This window comes from Balaenoptera physalus (assembly GCF_965194825.1).
Source record: "Balaenoptera physalus genome assembly, chromosome: 14".
Lineage (NCBI taxonomy): Eukaryota > Metazoa > Chordata > Mammalia > Artiodactyla > Balaenopteridae > Balaenoptera > Balaenoptera physalus.
In genome coordinates this window covers 31,731,689-31,750,072 of record NC_138893.1, presented here as the reverse complement: position 1 = coordinate 31,750,072, position 18,384 = coordinate 31,731,689, and the positions used below count along the sequence as shown (strand labels likewise).

Sequence of the window (18,384 nt, the reverse complement as noted above, 5' to 3'; positions counted from 1 at the left end):
TAGAGGAAATGCTTTCAGTTTTTCACCATTGAGAATGATGTTTGCAGTGGGTTTGTCATATATGGCCTTTATTATGTTGAGGTAGGTTCCCTCTATGCCCACTTTCTGGAGAGTTTTTATCATAAATGGGTGTTGAATTTTGTCAAAAGCTTTTTCTGCATCTATTGAGAAGATCATATGGTTTTTATTCTTCAGTTTGTTAATATGGTGTATCACATTGATTGATTTGCGTATATTGAAGAATCCTTGCAGCCCTGGGATAAATCCCACTTGATCGTGGTGTATGATCTTTTTAATGTGTTGTTGGATTCTGTTTGCTAGTATTTTGTTGAGGATTTTTACATCTATATTCATCAGTGATATTGGTCTGTAATTTTCTTTTTTCGTGGTGTCTTTGTCTGGTTTTGGTATCAGGGTGATGGTGGCCTCATAGAATGAGAATGAGTCCTCTCACCTGCTCAGCGTCGTTCCCCTTTGCCCGTGTCGTGCCCCTTCTGTGCAAGGTGTCTGATCTGCCTTCTCTGTCTCCCAGGTGCCAGGCCCCAGTCCACGCTCCTGCCAGGTGAGTCCTGCTGCCTCTTGACTCCGGGGTGTCCCCTCCCTCCCCACTCACCTCCACAGACTCCAGCCAGGAGCCCCAGGTGGGGCGAGGGGACGTTTTCCACCTCTCAGCACCTGCCCTGGTCACTCTAGAGCGAGCAGACGCTTCCAGAGGAGCCATGGCACAAGGATCCTCGGGTCTGGCTCAGCGATTTCAGGACATTGTGGCTACACAGTGTCTCCCCAGAGCTTTGGGTGACAGGGAGGCCTGTCCTGGGGTCATTTCTGCTCGAAAGCATTGTCTAGACCGAGAGTTACGTGTGCGGGGAGAACAGGGCTGTTTCAGGTCCCCCACCCCCCGCGAAATCCAAAAGGGATACTTTCCCCAGAGAGCACTCAGTCAGGAGAGCGAGCTAATTGCTCTTGTGGAGTGTGGCGCCTCATCGCCATGCCGTGGACATTTGAGGGCATGCTCTGGCTCACGGCAAGCCTTCAGCAAAGGCCTCTTCCTCCCCCAGGCAGTGGAGATTCTCAGACCCTCCTTTCCCCGATGTGAGTGACAGGGCACTAGACTGACCTTGACTCTAGACACCGTCTTTCTAATCCTGCTGTGTCTCCCCTTCAGGTTGGTGGACTTCCGCAACTCCTTCCTATGGTAAGCATCACTTGGATCCTGCCGTAACGCTGCAGTCATCAGGCCTGGGTGCAGTTCCTGACTCTTGGTTGGAGCCTCTGAGCTCACCACCTCATCTAATGTGGAGGGTTCCTTTCGCGTGCCGGAGTTATGGAGAACCTTCACCTCCCAGTTGTGGCATACATGACTCAGAATGCTTTTCTTGACAAGTGATAGGATCCCAACTCACACTCTCTTGAGTTGGGGGTGGGAGAGGGGGCCGCAGTGACTTCCATAACTAAGAGGTGGTCGGTCTTCAGGTAGGGCTGGATCCAGAAGTTCCAGTAGAGCTTTTCCCCTGCACTTTTCTTGCCTCTATTGTCTTATGTTTATGGACTTCACTGTCAGCTTTCTTCCTGCCAAGGGGCAGTTGTCAGCCACAGGTCTACAGCCCAGGAGGGGAGAGAGTCTGGTTTTTTTGTAGCTCTTCAGCGGACAAGCCCTGGAAGGACTCTGAACAGCCTGCTACCAACAGATGCCTTCTCCCTAATCATGTCCATGTGCTCTGATGATTTTCAGCGGGTGCATGGCTTGTTCAAGAGTCAGCTGAAGTTTGGGGTTTGAAAATGCCATGAGTGAGTGCTCAGTGAAAAGTAGTCTTCAGAATACACTTGGGCCTGATGGAGTGGGTTCCCATGTGGGAGTGAACATCTGAAGGTGGCCCTTTGGCAAGGTCTGGGAAGCTGTCTCTGATGGTCTCCTGCTGCAGGGGCTCAAGTTCATCCCAGTGGTCCCTGGGGATTCAGGCTGTGGGCTTCCCCTCTTCCCACCTCCATCCCAAAGCTGGGATCAGCCACTGAATTGCTGGGCCTTGTGGGGAACCCATCAGAGAACATGCGTAGCTCAGTCCACAGCCAAGGGTTCTATCAAACAGCCCCGTGAGGATAAACGATGATGGCCAGGCTCAGTCAGGTCCTCTGGAAGGAAAACATTAGCTTGATCTCACAAGTCTTTCCCTGGAAGGATTCTGAATCTCGTTGAGTCCTCCGGACCTCTTCCTTTGGAAGACACAAGAGAGTGCATTTTCCCGTCTCCTTCCAGGAACTGAATCAGGTTTGGCCCTGAGGCTGGTGAATGGAGGTGACAGGTGTCAGGGCCGGGTGGAGGTCCTGTACCGAGGCTCCTGGGGCACCGTGTGTGACGACAGCTGGGACACCAACGACGCCAACGTGGTCTGCAGGCAGCTGGGCTGTGGCTGGGCCACGTCGGCCCCAGGAAATGCCCGGTACGGTCAGGGCTCAGGGCCCATCGTCCTGGACGACGTGGGTTGCTCGGGGCACGAGAACTACCTGTGGAGCTGCCCTCACAACCCCTGGAACACACACAACTGTGGACACAGCGAGGACGCCAGTGTCGTCTGCTCAGGTTGGTCTCAAACACGCTGGGTGTCCCTCTCTGGGGGTGTCGTTTCCTTCTGACATTCTGAATCTCTTTTAAAGCATGTTTACATTTCTCGCTTCCTTAAATCACTTTGTCTCTCTGCTAAGAATTAGTGTGAGCTTTCTGACAAGCTGCCAGGCATGTAGCTGGTGAATTAGAACAAAGAACCAAACTGAAAGTGACTTGAAGCCATTTTCTCCATGCCACAGTGCAAGCCAGAGGCAAAAGAGGCTAGTTCTGTCAGGAGGTCTGTGAATGGAGGTCATGGCCTAGGACTGCAGGTGGCCCAGGGTTTGGTTCCTGAGCCCTGGACGGTAGCCCCTCCAGGGAACCGGGATGCACTGTCTGGGCACCGGGTCTGCCGTGTGCAGGGCAGTGGCCCCTGTGTGGCCTTCCGGGCAAAGCCTTGTGATCACCGACGGTTGGGCCTGACAGATCACACATGGGATTTGAACTTCGAACTGGACCCCTCAGTCTTGCTGCCTCAGTGGGCCCATAAAAGCTGTGAGGCTGATGACTGGTTTGGGTCCACTCGGTCATGTAGACACAGAGCTAATCACCTTGACATTGGAAATAAGGGATGCTGGGCTGCCTGGACCTGTCAAGAGGAGCATTTTTGGGGGGTGAGGATGGCAGAGGTCCCACCCTGCGTGGCAGGGCACAGGCGTGGACCGAGCGTCTCACCTGCTCAGCGTCGACCCCCTTTGCCCGTGTCGTGCCCCTTCTGTGCAAGGTGTCTGATCTGCCTTCTCTCTCTCCCAGATGCCAGGCCCCAGTCCACGCTCCTGCCAGGTGAGTCCTGTTGCCTCTTGACTCCGGGGTGTCCCCTCCCTCCCCACTCACCTCCACAGACTCCAGCCAGGAGCCCCAGGTGGGGCGAGTGGACGTTTTCCACCTCTCAGCACCTGCCCTGGTCATAATAGAGCGAGCAGACGCTTCCAGAGCAGCCATAGCACAAGGATCCTCGGGTCTGGCTCAGCGATTTCAGGACATGGTGGCTACACAGTGTCTCCCCAGAGCTTTGGGTGACAGGGAGGCCTGTCCTGGGGTCATTTCTGCTCGAAAGCATTGTCTAGACCGAGAGTTATGTGTGCGGGGAGAACAGGGCTGTTTCAGGTCCCCCACCCCCCGCGGAATCCAAAAGGGATACTTTCCCCAGAGCGCACTCAGTCAGAAGAGCGAGCTAATTGCTCTTGTGGAGTGTGGCGCCTCATCGCCATGCCGTGGACATTTGAGGGCATGATCTGGCTCACGGCAAGCCTTCAGCAAAGGCCTCTTCCTCCCCCAGGCAGTGGAGATTCTCAGACCCTCCTTTCCCCGATGTGAGTGACAGGGCACTAGACCGACCTTGACTCTAGACACCTTCTTTCTAATCCTGCTGTGTCTCCCCTTCAGGTTGGTGGACTTCCGCAACTCCTGCCTATGGTAAGCATCACGTGGATCCTGCCGTAACGCTCCAGTCATCAGGCCTGGGTGCAGTTCCTGACTCTTGGTTGGAGCCTCTGAGCTCACCACCTCATCTAATGTGGAGGGTTCCTTTCGCGTGCCGGAGTTACGGAGAACCTTCACCTCCCAGTTGTGGCATACATGACTCAGAATGCTTTTGTTGCCAAGTGATAGGATCCCAACTCACACTCTCTTGAGTTGGGGGTGGGAGAGGGGACCGCAGTGACTTCCATAACTAAGAGGTGGTCGGTCTTCAGGTAGAGCTGGATCCAGAAGTTCCAGTAGAGCTTTTCCCCTGCACTTTTCTTACCTCTATTTTCTTATGTTTATGGACTTCACTGTCAGCTTGCTTCCTGCCAAGGGGCAGTTGTCAGCCACAGGTCTACATCCCAGTAGGGGAGAGAGTCTGGTTTTTTTGTAGCTCTTCAGCGGACAAACCCTGGAAGGACTCTGAACAGCGTGCTACCAATAGATGCCTTCTCCCTAATCATGTCCATGTGCTCTGATGATTTTCAGCGGGTGCATGGCTTGTTCAAGAGTCAACTTAAGTTTGGGGTTTGAAAATGCCATGAGTGAGTGCTCAGTGAAAAGTAGTCTTCAGAATACACTTGGGCCTGATGGAGTGGGTTCCCATGTGGGAGTGAACATCTGAAGGTGGCTGCTTGGCAGGGTCTGGGAAGCTGCAAGGGCTCAAGTTCATCCCAGTGGTCCCTGGGGACTCAGGCTGCGGGCTTCCCCTCTTCCCACCTCCATCCCAAAGCTGGGATCAGCCACTGAATTGCTGGGCCTTGTGGGGAACCCATCAGAGAACATGCGTAGCTCAGTCCACAGCCAAGGGTTCTATCAAACAGCCCCGTGAGGATAAACGATGATGGCCAGGCTCAGTCAGGTCCTCCGGAAGGAAAACATTAGCTTGATCTCAGAAGTCTTTCCCTGGAAGGATTCTGAATCTCGTTGAGTCCTCCGGACCTCTTCCTCCGGAAGACACAGGAGAGTGCATTTTCCCGTCTCCTTCCAGGAACTGAATCAGGTTTGGCCCTGAGGCTGGTGAATGGAGGTGACAGGTGTCAGGGCCGGGTGGAGGTCCTGTACCGAGGCTCCTGGGGCACCGTGTGTGACGACAGCTGGGACACCAACGACGCCAACGTGGTCTGCAGGCAGCTGGGCTGTGGCTGGGCCACGTCGGCCCCAGGATATGCCCGGTACGGTCAGGGCTCAGGGCCCATCGTCCTGGACGACGTGCGCTGCTCGGGGCACGAGAGCTACCTGTGGAGCTGCCCTCACAGTGGCTGGAACACACACAACTGTGGACACAGTGAGGACGCCAGTGTCGTCTGCTCTGGTTGGTCTCAAATAAGCTGGGTGTCCCTCTCTGGGGGTGTGGTTCCCTTCTGACACTCTGATCCCCTCTCAAAGCATTTTCTACATTTCTCGCTTCCTTAAATCACCCTGTCTCTCTGCTAAGAATTAGTATGAGCTTTCTGACAAGCTGCCAGGCATGTAGCTGGTGAATTAGAACAAAGAAGCAAACTGAAAGTGACTTGAAGCCATTTTCTCCATGCCACAGTGCAAGCCAGAGGCAAAAGAGGCTAATTCTGTCAGGAGGTCTGTGAATGGAGGTCATGGCCTAGGACTGCAGGTGGCCCAGGGTTTGGTTGCTGAGCCCTGGACGGTAGCCCCTCCAGGGAAGTGGGATGCACTGTCTGGGCACCAGGTCTGCCGTGTGCAGGGCAGTGGCCCCTGTGTGGCCTGCCGGGCACAGCCTTGTCATCACCTATGGTCTGGCTGACAGATCTCACACGGGATTTGGACTTCGAACTGGACCCCTCAGTCTTGCTGCCTCAGTGGGCCCATAAAAGCTGTGAGGCTGATGACTGGTTTGGGTCCACTCGGTCATGTAGACACAGAGATAATCACCTTGACGTTGGAAATAAGCGATGTAGGGCTGCCTGGACCCCTCCGTCTGGCTGCCTGTAGAGCAGTTCCCACAGCTGTTGGAACTCCCACAACTGTGGGCACCACGAGGCCGCCAGTGTCATCTGCTCAGCTTGGCTTCCAAGTCATTGAGCTTCTATTTTAGTGTGGTCTTCTCCAGAAAAGGGGTCTTCGTGCTGAGCTCCTCTCACACTGAACTTCCCTGAAAGATGGGCAGTTTCCCTGAAGGCATCACCCATGTACCTTGGTCCCTGAATTTCTTGGGTCTGGTGTAGCACCTTCCTTAGTGGACCACCAGGGCAGAGAAGGGTGAATACAAGTTGTAACAACAAATTCCGCAAAAACCTTTTTTATTGTGGAGACTGATTGATAGATGAGTTTGAGGTTTGCTACTCAGCTCTCCTGGACATCTCCCAGGCCGCCCTTCTCACGCCCTGGAGGGTAGGGGCCAGGCACTCAGCATCTCTCTCTCAGGAACCTGATGGGTTTGTTGCAGCACATACTGGGTGCTGAGGCTGATCGTGTTTCCTCTTTCTTGCAGCTGCACAGATCAGTTCTACTACCCCAGGTGAGTCCCTGCAGCCCACCCCAAGACTCCTCTCTGGAATCCTACCCTCTCGGGTGTCCAGAAATAGAAGGAGGAGAGCATACCCCTCCTAGGGACTGATTTCCCTCTGAGGACTCTGGAATCCGTTTCAGTGACCAGCTGAATCGCCAAGACCATGGCTGTCACTCATCTTGGGCTGGAGGGCCCCTCTGGTCTCCTGTCACCTCCTGCTGCCCGTGTTCATTCAGAGAGACTGTGGAAGAAAAAGATTGTTTCCTCTGGTCATTTTGGATGAAAATAGCTGTCCCAGTCATCCCATGGACAACTGTGACCGTGTTAGAAGCATGGCCAAGTAGCAGTCTTACAAACGTGTGTCCGTTAAAGAATCCTTCATGTTGAGAGCAATCCCCCAAATGATCTTCTTGCTGATCTCACAGAGGCAGCAGTGAGTGGTGGCATGAAGCGAGATCTTGATTCCCTGCCCAGGAATTGAACCTGGGTAGCCTGGATGAAAACCAGGAATCCTAGCCACCACACCCCCTGGCTCTTGCCCCCAGTGAAAACGCATTTCTCACGGAGGCAAAGACTGTAAAAACAGGCACAAAGTTTATTATTAGAGACATAGCAGAACAACAAGTGGGAGAGCACACAGAGAAACTGTTTGTTAAGACAGAAGCAGGGCAGAGAAAGGGTGTGGGCGTCCCGCCTAATGAGGAGGAGCGCAGTGAAGAGGCGGTGAAGTCACTTACATAGGGCAGCTCTTCCGGGTCTTTGTTTACCTTTGGCCAATTATCTGGCTTCTTTTTCCACACCTGCCCTGCCCTAGGACCCTCCCCACATGCTTGCGCAACTTTTTTCCAAGATGCATTCCAGCCCAGAGGCCTATGGGACGGCCTTAGCATCACATATTATGGGGTGGCGCCCCCTCCTTTTTGACCCCCAAAGAGCCTTTCTGTGCATGTGCAATGTTTCCCTTGCCCCAAGGATGGGAAATGTATGACCTCTTGATCTTTTAACAGGGTTTAGCCCCCTCTCTGTCCCTGCCATAAAGGTGACCAGTGTTCGTTTATCTACCCCATTCCTGTTGTTGTTTCTTATATTGAAGTGCAGATCTCGAAATATAGATAGGAGTCTGGTCATAAATAGGTAGTCCAGAGCCCGTTTGTCTCTTGCCTCAGGAAATGTAAACAGGGGGTTGGTAATGAATGTCTGGCCTGGAGTCCATCTTCTTCTCACCCCAGGAAGTGTGAACAGGAGGCCAGCTGTAAATTTCTAGCCTGGAGCCCATCTTTCTCCTGCCTCATTGCCATAGTGATAATATCTGGTGCCAAAGAAGGTGGGAAGTGCTGTGTACTCCAGCCCATTTGGCCAGTCTCAGTGCAGGTGGGATGGTCAGGGCTCTGAGAAGTCCTGCAGCAAGGAAAACGATTGACTTTCTCAATCAAACTGACAACATGGAATTAAAAAATTATTCAGCAATATCCTAAAATCACTTCATTTTCTTTCTAGATTGGTGGCGTCCATCAACTCCAGCCACGGAAAGTAAGTGTCACGTTTTTCCACCTGACCCACAGGGCATGGGTTTCCTGTCCCCAGGTGTGGCTGTCTATGCAGCTAATGCCGACACATGCATAGCCCACCTCAACCTGCACACACAGCCCACCCAGGCTGCCCCACCACGTCCTGCCCCTGCCCTCACCCGCAGCCAGCATGGACCTTGCACACTCTCAGCCTCATTCTCCCCTGCTCGGTAGATGACTTTTGTTTTAACTAAGGAGATCGCCTTCCCCTTCCTTTTTGTGAATGAGATAAGTGATTCTCAAAAAAATAGACCTCATGGCTTTTATTTCTTGGAGTATCTCCAAAGCTTTGGGAGAAAGAAGGGGGATAAAGAATAAATGGATAATTTCCCAAATAAGCATGCTTTTACAAGTATTTTTTACCTCATGATATGGATATAGTTCAGTAGGTTTCCATTGTTCTTAAGAAATGATATGGCTACTTTTCCTTGTCATTGTCTTCTCTTCCCATCGTTTTAAATAAATGCCCCTGCGATGAAGAATATTTTTGTTTGTTTGTTTGTTTGTTTGTTTTATACTGCATGTTCTTATTAGGCATCAATTTTATACACATCAGTGTATACATGTCAATCCCAATCGCCCAATTCAGCACACCACCATCCCCAGTTCACCGCAGTTTTCCCCCCTTGGTGTCCATATGTCCGTTCTCTACATCTGTGTCTCAACTTCTGCCCTGCAAACCGGCTCATCTGTACCATTTTTCTAGGTTCCACATACATGCGTTAATATACGATATTTGTTTTTCTCTTTCTGACTTACTTCACTCTGTATGACAGTCTCTAGATCCATCCACGTCTCAACAAATGACTCAGTTTCGTTCCTTTTTATGGCTGAGTAATATTCCATTGTATACATGTACCACCACTTCTTTATCCATTCGTCTGTTGATGGGCATTTAGGTTGCTTCCATGACCTGGCTATTGTAAATAGTGCTGCAATGAACATTCGGGTGAATGTGTCTTTTTGAATTATTGTTTTCTCTGGGTAAATGCCCAGTAGTGGGATTGCTGGGTCATATGGTAATTCTATTTTTAGTTTTTTAAGGAACCTCCATATTGTTCTCCATAGTGGCTGTATCAATTTACATTCCCACCAACAGTGCAAGAGGGTTCCCTTTTCTCCTCACCCTCTCCAGCATTTGTTGTTTGTAGATTTTCTGATGATGCCCATTCTAACTGGTGTGAGGTGATACCTCATTGTAGTTTTGATTTGCATTTCTCTAATAATTAGTGATGTTGAGCATCTTTTCATGTGCTTTGTGGCCGTCTGTATGTCTTCTTTGGAGAAATGTCTATTTAGGTCTTCTGCCCCTTTTTGGATTGGGGTGTTTGTTTCTTTAATATTGAGCTGCATGAGCTGTTTATATATTTTGGAGATTAATCCTTTGTCCGTTGATTCGTTTGCAAATATTTTCTCCCATTCTGAGGGTTGTCTTTTCGTCTTGTTTATGGTTTCCTTTGCTGTGCAAAAGCTTTGAAGTTTCATTAGGTCCCATTTGTTTATTTTTGTTTTTATTTCCATTACTCTAGGAGGTGGATCAAAAAAGATCTCGCTGTGATTTATGTCAAAGAGTGTTCTTCCTATGTTTTGCTCTAAGAGTTTTATAGTGTCCAGTCTTACATTTAGGTCTCTAATCCATTTTGAGTTTATTTTTGTGTACGGTGTTAGGGAGTATTCTAATTTCATTCTTTTCCATGTAGCTGTCCAGTTTTCCCAGCACCACTTATTGAAGAGACTGTCTTTTCTCCATTGTATATCTTTGCCTCCTTTGTCATAGATTAGTTGACCATAGGTGCGTGGGTTTATCTCTGGGCTTTCTATCTTGTTCCATTGACCTATGTTTCTGTTTTTGTGCCAGTACCATATTGTCTTGATTACTGTAGCTTTGTAGTATAGTCTGAAGTCAGGGAGTCTGATTCCTCCAGCTCCGTTTTTTTCCCTCAAGACTGCTTTGGCTATTCGGGGTCTTTTGTGTCTCCATACAAATTTTAAGATGATTTGTTCTAGCTCCATAAAAAATGCCATTGGTAATTTGATAGGGATTGCATTGAATCTGTAGGTCGCTTTGGGTAGTATAGTCATTTTCACAATGTTGATTCTTCCAATCCAAGAACATGGCATGTCTCTCCATCTGTTGGTATCATCTTTAATTTCTTTCATCAGTGTCTTATAGTTTTCTGCATACAGGTCTTTTGTCTCCCTAGGTAGGTTTATTCCTAGGTATTTTATTCTTTTTGTTGCAATGGTAAATGGGAGTGTTTCCATAATTTCTCTTTCAGATTTTTCATCATTAGTGTATAGGAATGCCAGAGATTTCTGTGCATTAATTTTGTATCCTGCAACTTTACCATATTCATTAATTAGCTCTAGCAGTTTTCTGGTGGCAGTTTTAGGATTCTCTATGTATAGTATCATGTCATCTGCAAACAGTGACAGTTTTACCTCTTCTTTTCCAATTTGTATTCCTTTTATTTCTTTTTCTTCTCTGATTGCCATGGCTAGGACTTCCAGAACTATGTTGAGTAATAGTGGTGAGAGTGGACATCCTTGTCTCATTCCTGATCTTAGAGGAAATGCTTTCAGTTTTTCACCATTGAGAATGATGTTTGCAGTGGGTTTGTCATATATGGCCTTTATTATGTTGAGGTAGGTTCCCTCTATGCCCACTTTCTGGAGAGTTTTTATCATAAATGGGTGTTGAATTTTGTCAAAAGCTTTTTCTGCATCTATTGAGAAGATCATATGGTTTTTATTCTTCAGTTTGTTAATATGGTGTATCACATTGATTGATTTGCGTATATTGAAGAATCCTTGCAGCCCTGGGATAAATCCCACTTGATCGTGGTGTATGATCTTTTTAATGTGTTGTTGGATTCTGTTTGCTAGTATTTTGTTGAGGATTTTTACATCTATATTCATCAGTGATATTGGTCTGTAATTTTCTTTTTTTGTGGTGTCTTTGTCTGGTTTTGGTATCAGGGTGATGGTGGCCTCATAGAATGAGAATGAGTCCTCTCACCTGCTCAGCGTCGTTCCCCTTTGCCCGTGTCGTGCCCCTTCTGTGCAACGTGTCTGATCTGCCTTCTCTCTCTCCCAGGTGACAGGCCCCAGTCCACGCTCCTGCCAGGTGAGTCCTGCTGCCTCTTGACTCCGGGGTGTCCCCTCCCTCCCCACTCACCTCCACAGACTCCAGCCAGGAGCCCCAGGTGGGGCGAGGGGACGTTTTCCACCTCTCAGCACCTGCCCTGGTCACTCTAGAGCGAGCAGACGCTTCCAGAGGAGCCATGGCACAAGGATCCTATGGTCTGGCTCAGCGATTTCAGGACATTGTGGCTACACAGTGTCTCCCCAGAGCTTTGGGTGACAGGGAGGCCTGTCCTGGGGTCATTTCTGCTCGAAAGCATTGTCTAGACCGAGAGTTACGTGTGCGGGGAGAACAGGGCTGTTTCAGGTCCCCCACCCCCCGCGGAATCCAAAAGGGATACTTTCCCCAGAGAGCACTCAGTCAGGAGAGCGAGCTAATTGCTCTTGTGGAGTGTGGCGCCTCATCGCCATGCCGTGGACATTTGAGAGCATGCTCTGGCTCACGGCAAGCCTTCAGCAAAGGCCTCTTCCTCCCCCAGGCAGTGGAGATTCTCAGACCCTCCTTTCCCCGATGTGAGTGACAGGGCACTAGACCGACCTTGACTCTAGACACCGTCTTTCTAATCCTGCTGTGTCTCCCCTTCAGGTTGGTGGACTTCCGCAACTCCTTCCTATGGTAAGCATCACTTGGATCCTGCCGTAACGCTCCAGTCATCAGGCCTGGGTGCAGTTCCTGACTCTTGGTTGGAGCCTCTGAGCTCACCACCTCATCTAATGTGGAGGGTTCCTTTCGCGTGCCGGAGTTATGGAGAACCTTCACCTCCCAGTTGTGGCATACATGACTCAGAATGCTTTTCTTGACAAGTGATAGGATCCCAACTCACATTCTCTTGAGTTGGGGGTGGGAGAGGGGGCCGCAGTGACTTCCATAACTAAGAGGTGGTCGGTCTTCAGGTAGGGCTGGATCCAGAAGTTCCAGTAGAGCTTTTCCCCTGCACTTTTCTTGCCTCTATTGTCTTATGTTTATGGACTTCACTGTCAGCTTTCTTCCTGCCAAGGGGCAGTTGTCAGCCACAGGTCTACAGCCCAGGAGGGGAGAGAGTCTGGTTTTTTTGTAGCTCTTCAGCGGACAAGCCCTGGAAGGACTCTGAACAGCCTGCTACCAACAGATGCCTTCTCCCTAATCATGTCCATGTGCTCTGATGATTTTCAGCGGGTGCATGGCTTGTTCAAGAGTCAGCTTAAGTTTGGGGTTTGAAAATGCCATGAGTGAGTGCTCAGTGAAAAGTCGTCTTCAGAATACACTTGGGCCTGATGGAGTGGGTTCCCATGTGGGAGTGAACATCTGAAGGTGGCCCTTTGGCAAGGTCTGGGAAGCTGTCTCTGATGGTCTCCTGCTGCAGGGGCTCAAGTTCATCCCAGTGGTCCCTGGGGATTCAGGCTGTGGGCTTCCCCTCTTCCCACCTCCATCCCAAAGCTGGGATCAGCCACTGAATTGCTGGGCCTTGTGGGGAACCCATCAGAGAACATGCGTCGCTCAGTCCACAGCCAAGGGTTCTATCAAACAGCCCCGTGAGGATAAACGATGATGGCCAGGCTCATTCAGGTCCTCTGGAAGGAAAACATTAGCTTGATCTCACAAGTCTTTCCCTGGAAGGATTCTGAATCTCGTTGAGTCCTCCGGACCTCTTCCTTTGGAAGACACAAGAGAGTGCATTTTCCCGTCTCCTTCCAGGAACTGAATCAGGTTTGGCCCTGAGGCTGGTGAATGGAGGTGACAGGTGTCAGGGCCGGGTGGAGGTCCTGTACCGAGGCTCCTGGGGCACCGTGTGTGACGACAGCTGGGACACCAACGACGCCAACGTGGTCTGCAGGCAGCTGGGCTGTGGCTGGGCCACGTCGGCCCCAGGAAATGCCCGGTACGGTCAGGGCTCAGGGCCCATCGTCCTGGACGACGTGGGTTGCTCGGGGCACGAGAACTACCTGTGGAGCTGCCCTCACAACCCCTGGAACACACACAACTGTGGACACAGCGAGGACGCCAGTGTCGTCTGCTCAGGTTGGTCTCAAACACGCTGGGTGTCCCTCTCTGGGGGTGTCGTTTCCTTCTGACATTCTGAATCTCTTTTAAAGCATGTTTACATTTCTCGCTTCCTTAAATCACTTTGTCTCTCTGCTAAGAATTAGTGTGAGCTTTCTGACAAGCTGCCAGGCATGTAGCTGGTGAATTAGAACAAAGAACCAAACTGAAAGTGACTTGAAGCCATTTTCTCCATGCCACAGTGCAAGCCAGAGGCAAAAGAGGCTAGTTCTGTCAGGAGGTCTGTGAATGGAGGTCATGGCCTAGGACTGCAGGTGGCCCAGGGTTTGGTTCCTGAGCCCTGGACGGTAGCCCCTCCAGGGAACCGGGATGCACTGTCTGGGCACCGGGTCTGCCGTGTGCAGGGCAGTGGCCCCTGTGTGGCCTTCCGGGCAAAGCCTTGTGATCACCGACGGTCGGGCCTGACAGATCACACATGGGATTTGAACTTCGAACTGGACCCCTCAGTCTTGCTGCCTCAGTGGGCCCATAAAAGCTGTGAGGCTGATGACTGGTTTGGGTCCACTCGGTCATGTAGACACAGAGCTAATCACCTTGACATTGGAAATAAGGGATGCTGGGCTGCCTGGACCTGTCAAGAGGAGCATTTTTGGGGGGTGAGGATGGCAGAGGTCCCACCCTGCGTGGCAGGGCACAGGCGTGGACCGAGCGTCTCACCTGCTCAGCGTCGACCCCCTTTGCCCGTGTCGTGCCCCTTCTGTGCAAGGTGTCTGATCTGCCTTCTCTCTCTCCCAGATGCCAGGCCCCAGTCCACGCTCCTGCCAGGTGAGTCCTGTTGCCTCTTGACTCCGGGGTGTCCCCTCCCTCCCCACTCACCTCCACAGACTCCATCCAGGAGCCCCAGGTGGGGCGAGTGGACGTTTTCCACCTCTCAGCACCTGCCCTGGTCATAATAGAGCGAGCAGACGCTTCCAGAGCAGCCATAGCACAAGGATCCTCGGGTCTGGCTCAGCGATTTCAGGACATGGTGGCTACACAGTGTCTCCCCAGAGCTTTGGGTGACAGGGAGGCCTGTCCTGGGGTCATTTCTGCTCGAAAGCATTGTCTAGACCGAGAGTTATGTGTGCGGGGAGAACAGGGCTGTTTCAGGTCCCCACCCCCCGCGGAATCCAAAAGGGATACTTTCCCCAGAGCGCACTCAGTCAGGAGAGCGAGCTAATTGCTCTTGTGGAGTGTGGCGCCTCATCGCCATGCCGTGGACATTTGAGGGCATGCTCTGGCTCACGGCAAGCCTTCAGCAAAGGCCTCTTCCTCCCCCAGGCAGTGGAGATTCTCAGACCCTCCTTTCCCCGATGTGAGTGACAGGGCACTAGACCGACCTTGACTCTAGACACCGTCTTTCTAATCCTGCTGTGTCTCCCCTTCAGGTTGGTGGACTTCCGCAACTCCTGCCTATGGTAAGCATCACGTGGATCCTGTCGTAACGCTCCAGTCATCAGGCCTGGGTGCAGTTCCTGACTCTTGGTTGGAGCCTCTGAGCTCACCACCTCATCTAATGTGGAGGGTTCCTTTCGCGTGCCGGAGTTACGGAGAACCTTCACCTCCCAGTTGTGGCATACATGACTCAGAATGCTTTTGTTGCCAAGTGATAGGATCCCAACTCACACTCTCTTGAGTTGGGGGTGGGAGAGGGGACCGCAGTGACTTCCATAACTAAGAGGTGGTCGGTCTTCAGGTAGAGCTGGATCCAGAAGTTCCAGTAGAGCTTTTCCCCTGCACTTTTCTTACCTCTATTTTCTTATGTTTATGGACTTCACTGTCAGCTTGCTTCCTGCCAAGGGGCAGTTGTCAGCCACAGGTCTACATCCCAGTAGGGGAGAGAGTCTGGTTTTTTTGTAGCTCTTCAGCGGACAAACCCTGGAAGGACTCTGAACAGCGTGCTACCAATAGATGCCTTCTCCCTAATCATGTCCATGTGCTCTGATGATTTTCAGCGGGTGCATGGCTTGTTCAAGAGTCAGCTTAAGTTTGGGGTTTGAAAATGCCATGAGTGAGTGCTCAGTGAAAAGTAGTCTTCAGAATACACTTGGGCCTGATGGAGTGGGTTCCCATGTGGGAGTGAACATCTGAAGGTGGCTGCTTGGCGGGGTCTGGGAAGCTGCAAGGGCTCAAGTTCATCCCAGTGGTCCCTGGGGACTCAGGCTGCGGGCTTCCCCTCTTCCCACCTCCATCCCAAAGCTGGGATCAGCCACTGAATTGCTGGGCCTTGTGGGGAACCCATCAGAGAACATGCGTAGCTCAGTCCACAGCCAAGGGTTCTATCAAACAGCCCCGTGAGGATAAACGATGATGGCCAGGCTCAGTCAGGTCCTCCGGAAGGAAAACATTAGCTTGATCTCAGAAGTCTTTCCCTGGAAGGATTCTGAATCTCGTTGAGTCCTCCGGACCTCTTCCTCCGGAAGACACAGGAGAGTGCATTTTCCCGTCTCCTTCCAGGAACTGAATCAGGTTTGGCCCTGAGGCTGGTGAATGGAGGTGACAGGTGTCAGGGCCGGGTGGAGGTCCTGTACCGAGGCTCCTGGGGCACCGTGTGTGACGACAGCTGGGACACCAACGACGCCAACGTGGTCTGCAGGCAGCTGGGCTGTGGCTGGGCCACGTCGGCCCCAGGATATGCCCGGTACGGTCAGGGCTCAGGGCCCATCGTCCTGGACGACGTGCGCTGCTCGGGGCACGAGAGCTACCTGTGGAGCTGCCCTCACAGTGGCTGGAACACACACAACTGTGGACACAGTGAGGACGCCAGTGTCGTCTGCTCTGGTTGGTCTCAAATAAGCTGGGTGTCCCTCTCTGGGGGTGTGGTTCCCTTCTGACACTCTGATCCCCTCTCAAAGCATTTTCTACATTTCTCGCTTCCTTAAATCACCCTGTCTCTCTGCTAAGAATTAGTATGAGCTTTCTGACAAGCTGCCAGGCATGTAGCTGGTGAATTAGAACAAAGAAGCAAACTGAAAGTGACTTGAAGCCATTTTCTCCATGCCACAGTGCAAGCCAGAGGCAAAAGAGGCTAATTCTGTCAGGAGGTCTGTGAATGGAGGTCATGGCCTAGGACTGCAGGTGGCCCAGGGTTTGGTTGCTGAGCCCTGGACGGTAGCCCCTCCAGGGAAGTGGGATGCACTGTCTGGGCACCAGGTCTGCCGTGTGCAGGGCAGTGGCCCCTGTGTGGCCTGCCGGGCACAGCCTTGTCATCACCTATGGTCTGGCTGACAGATCTCACACGGGATTTGGACTTCGAACTGGACCCCTCAGTCTTGCTGCCTCAGTGGGCCCATAAAAGCTGTGAGGCTGATGACTGGTTTGGGTCCACTCGGTCATGTAGACACAGAGATAATCACCTTGACGTTGGAAATAAGCGATGTAGGGCTGCCTGGACCCCTCCGTCTGGCTGCCTGTAGAGCAGTTCCCACAGCTGTTGGAACTCCCACAACTGTGGGCACCACGAGGCCGCCAGTGTCATCTGCTCAGCTTGGCTTCCAAGTCATTGAGCTTCTATTTTAGTGTGGTCTTCTCCAGAAAAGGGGTCTTCGTGCTGAGCTCCTCTCACACTGAACTTCCCTGAAAGATGGGCAGTTTCCCTGAAGGCATCACCCATGTACCTTGGTCCCTGAATTTCTTGGGTCTGGTGTAGCACCTTCCTTAGTGGACCACCAGGGCAGAGAAGGGTGAATACAAGTTGTAACAACAAATTCCGCAAAAACCTTTTTTATTGTGGAGACTGATTGATAGATGAGTTTGAGGTTTGCTACTCAGCTCTCCTGGACATCTCCCAGGCCGCCCTTCTCACGCCCTGGAGGGTAGGGGCCAGGCACTCAGCATCTCTCTCTCAGGAACCTGATGGGTTTGTTGCAGCACATACTGGGTGCTGAGGCTGATCGTGTTTCCTCTTTCTTGCAGCTGCACAGATCAGTTCTACTACCCCAGGTGAGTCCCTGCAGCCCACCCCAAGACTCCTCTCTGGAATCCTACCCTCTCGGGTGTCCAGAAATAGAAGGAGGAGAGCATACCCCTCCTAGGGACTGATTTCCCTCTGAGGACTCTGGAATCCGTTTCAGTGACCAGCTGAATCGCCAAGACCATGGCTGTCACTCATCTTGGGCTGGAGGGCCCCTCTGGTCTCCTGTCACCTCCTGCTGCCCGTGTTCATTCAGAGAGACTGTGGAAGAAAAAGATTGTTTCCTCTGGTCATTTTGGATGAAAATAGCTGTCCCAGTCATCCCATGGACAACTGTGACCGTGTTAGAAGCATGGCCGAGTAGCAGTCTTACAAACGTGTGTCCGTTAAAGAATCCTTCATGTTGAGAGCAATCCCCCAAATGATCTTCTTGCTGATCTCACAGAGGCAGCAGTGAGTGGTGGCATGAAGCGAGATCTTGATTCCCTGCCCAGGAATTGAACCTGGGTAGCCTGGATGAAAACCAGGAATCCTAGCCACCACACCCCCTGGCTCTTGCCCCCAGTGAAAACGCATTTCTCACGGAGGCAAAGACTGTAAAAACAGGCACAAAGTTTATTATTAGAGACATAGCAGAACAACAAGTGGGAGAGCACACAGAGAAACTGTTTGTTAAGACAGAAGCAGGGCAGAGAAAGGGTGTGGGCGTCCCGCCTAATGAGGAGGAGCGCAGTGAAGAGGCGGTGAAGTCACTTACATAGGGCAGCTCTTCCGGGTCTTTGTTTACCTTTGGCCAATTATCTGGCTTCTTTTTCCACACCTGACCTGCCCTAGGACCCTCCCCACATGCTTGCGCAACTTTTTTCCAAGATGCATTCCAGCCCAGAGGCCTATGGGACGGCCTTAGCATCACATATTGTGGGGTGGCGCCCCCTCCTTTTTGACCCCCAAAGAGCCTTTCTGTGCATGTGCAATGTTTCCCTTGCCCCAAGGATGGGAAATGTATGACCTCTTGATCTTTTAACAGGGTTTAGCCCCCTCTCTGTCCCTGCCATAAAAGTGACCAGTGTTCGGTTATCTACCCCATTCCTGTTGTTGTTTCTTATATTGAAGTGCAGATCTCGAAATATAGATAGGAGTCTGGTCATAAATAGGTAGTCCAGAGCCCGTTTGTCTCTTGCCTCAGGAAATGTAAACAGGGGGTTG

At 51.4% G+C, this 18,384-nt stretch overlaps 1 protein-coding gene across 1 annotated transcript in view; it reads left to right on the top strand.

Annotated features, from left to right (window-relative positions):
- Positions 1–18,384, top strand: part of DMBT1 (deleted in malignant brain tumors 1) — a 109,275-nt gene that overhangs the window by 39,041 nt on the left and 51,850 nt on the right. The window contains exons 20-27 of the mRNA XM_082424981.1: positions 2,230–2,578; positions 3,356–3,385; positions 3,989–4,018; positions 5,058–5,381; positions 12,921–13,244; positions 14,022–14,051; positions 14,654–14,683; positions 15,723–16,066. Of these exons, the coding sequence (XP_082281107.1) occupies positions 2,230–2,578; positions 3,356–3,385; positions 3,989–4,018; positions 5,058–5,381; positions 12,921–13,244; positions 14,022–14,051; positions 14,654–14,683; positions 15,723–16,066 (1,461 nt within the window). The remainder of the gene's footprint in view (positions 1–2,229; positions 2,579–3,355; positions 3,386–3,988; positions 4,019–5,057; positions 5,382–12,920; positions 13,245–14,021; positions 14,052–14,653; positions 14,684–15,722; positions 16,067–18,384) is intronic.